The sequence below is a fragment of the Dipodomys ordii genome, unplaced genomic scaffold, assembly GCF_000151885.1.
Source record: "Dipodomys ordii isolate 6190 unplaced genomic scaffold, Dord_2.0 Scaffold13, whole genome shotgun sequence".
Lineage (NCBI taxonomy): Eukaryota > Metazoa > Chordata > Mammalia > Rodentia > Heteromyidae > Dipodomys > Dipodomys ordii.
In genome coordinates, this window is record NW_012267229.1 from 10,724,913 (window position 1) to 10,726,467 (window position 1,555).

General features: G+C 46.8%; 1 protein-coding gene across 1 annotated transcript in view; it reads left to right on the forward strand.

Moving 5' to 3' along the window:
- Positions 1 to 399: 399 nt before the first annotated feature.
- Positions 400 to 1,555, forward strand: part of Ddrgk1 (DDRGK domain containing 1) — a gene marked incomplete at its 5' end in the record, with an annotated part of 17,481 nt that continues 16,325 nt past the window's right edge. Inside the window, 2 exons of the mRNA XM_013010642.1 lie at positions 400 to 516; positions 758 to 859. Coding sequence (XP_012866096.1) covers positions 400 to 516; positions 758 to 859 — 219 coding nt within the window. The remainder of the gene's footprint in view (positions 517 to 757; positions 860 to 1,555) is intronic.

Here is a 1,555-nt window from a genome sequence, read left to right on the forward strand (position 1 = left end):
GTCTTTCCTGCCCGGGCTGGCTTTGAACTGCGATCCTCAGATCTCAGCCTCCTGAGTAGCTAGGATTACAGGCGTGAGCCACCAGCGCCCGGCTAGACCAAGGACTTTTAGAAGCCCAGATAGCCCCTAGCTATGATCTTTAGACAGTTGAATACCAGCACCTCGCTCTTAGAACTATACTGTATCTATAAAGCCTCATCTGTCCCCAGACCCTTGCAGCTCCCAACCCCGCCCCACACACACATGTACTCACATATACTCACACATATGTACACCTATGTGATTTACAGTAGATTCCTCTGAAGGACAGAGGTGAGTACAAGGGGCTTTCCTTGTATGAGGGACAGGGATGGGACAGATTCTCTCTGGCTAGAACCTGAACTGTCTCTCTGACCATACTCAGACCAAGAGGAAGAAGGCATTGAGAAGCCAGCGGAAACTCACCTGACAGGGAAAATTGGAACCAAAAAACTACGCAAGCTAGAAGAAAAACAGGCTCGAAAAGCTCAGCGTGAGGCAAGAAAAAGGGACAGGGCATAACTATGGGAGGTCTGGGATTGCCCTCCTTTTTCTGTTCTTGAAACTCTGCCCTTGGGACTCCCCTCTATACTGAACTGTGGGTTGGTGCTTGCAGGGCTCCTGTCTCTTGCAACCTTAGTCCATGCCCTAGCCCAGGCATTGCTATGCCTGGTCTCTCTGGGAGGTGGGCAAACTATCTGGGGTTGGGGAATGTTCCACTATGAAGACCTCTCTCCAGGCAGAGGAGGCTGAACGTGAGGAGCGGAAACGCTTGGAGTCCCAGCGTGAGGCAGAGTGGAAGAAGGAGGAAGAACAGCTTCGTCTGGAGGAAGAGCAGAAGGTGAGGCTGACACCTAACCCTATCCCAGCATACCTTGCTTCTTATACAGTTTTCTCGCCCCTCTGTGGTTTATTTGGACCCTGAACTCAAAAATGTCATTTTTATGGAAGCAGTATTACTATGAAACCTCACAGAAAATCCAGTGTGGTATTCTGTTTTCTTGCCATCTCATACTTTGAAAAGAAGTGTATGTCCAGCCTACACTTAAGGGGTAGAAAAGGACCTACATAAATGATTTTTACAGGGGATAAAAGCTTTAACGGGATTTGTCTCTTCTGTATTTATATTTCTTTGCATTCATGTATTTACTTTGCACTCGTTTACATGGTATCGAATAGTAACACTATGATGCTCTTTAATTGTACCAGCCTTAGCCACCGTGAGCATGCTCCTGTGTACCTTTGACTTTGGCTCTCATTGTTTCTTTTTCTTTTTTTAGCACTTGCTTCCTGTCATGAAAAAATATTTTTAGGCTTTTGTTCATGAGATGATGGTCATGTAGTTGTACCAAGGGGTTACAATTCCCATAAATGAAGTTATGAGTATAAAGCTTCTGGGTTGGACTAGGAAGGTGGCTCAGTGGTAGAGTGCTTGCCTCGCATGCATGAGGCCCTGGGTTCGATTCCTCAGCACCACATAAGCAAAAAGAAAAAAGCCAGAAGTGGCGCTGTGGCTCAAGTGGTAGAGTGCTAGCCT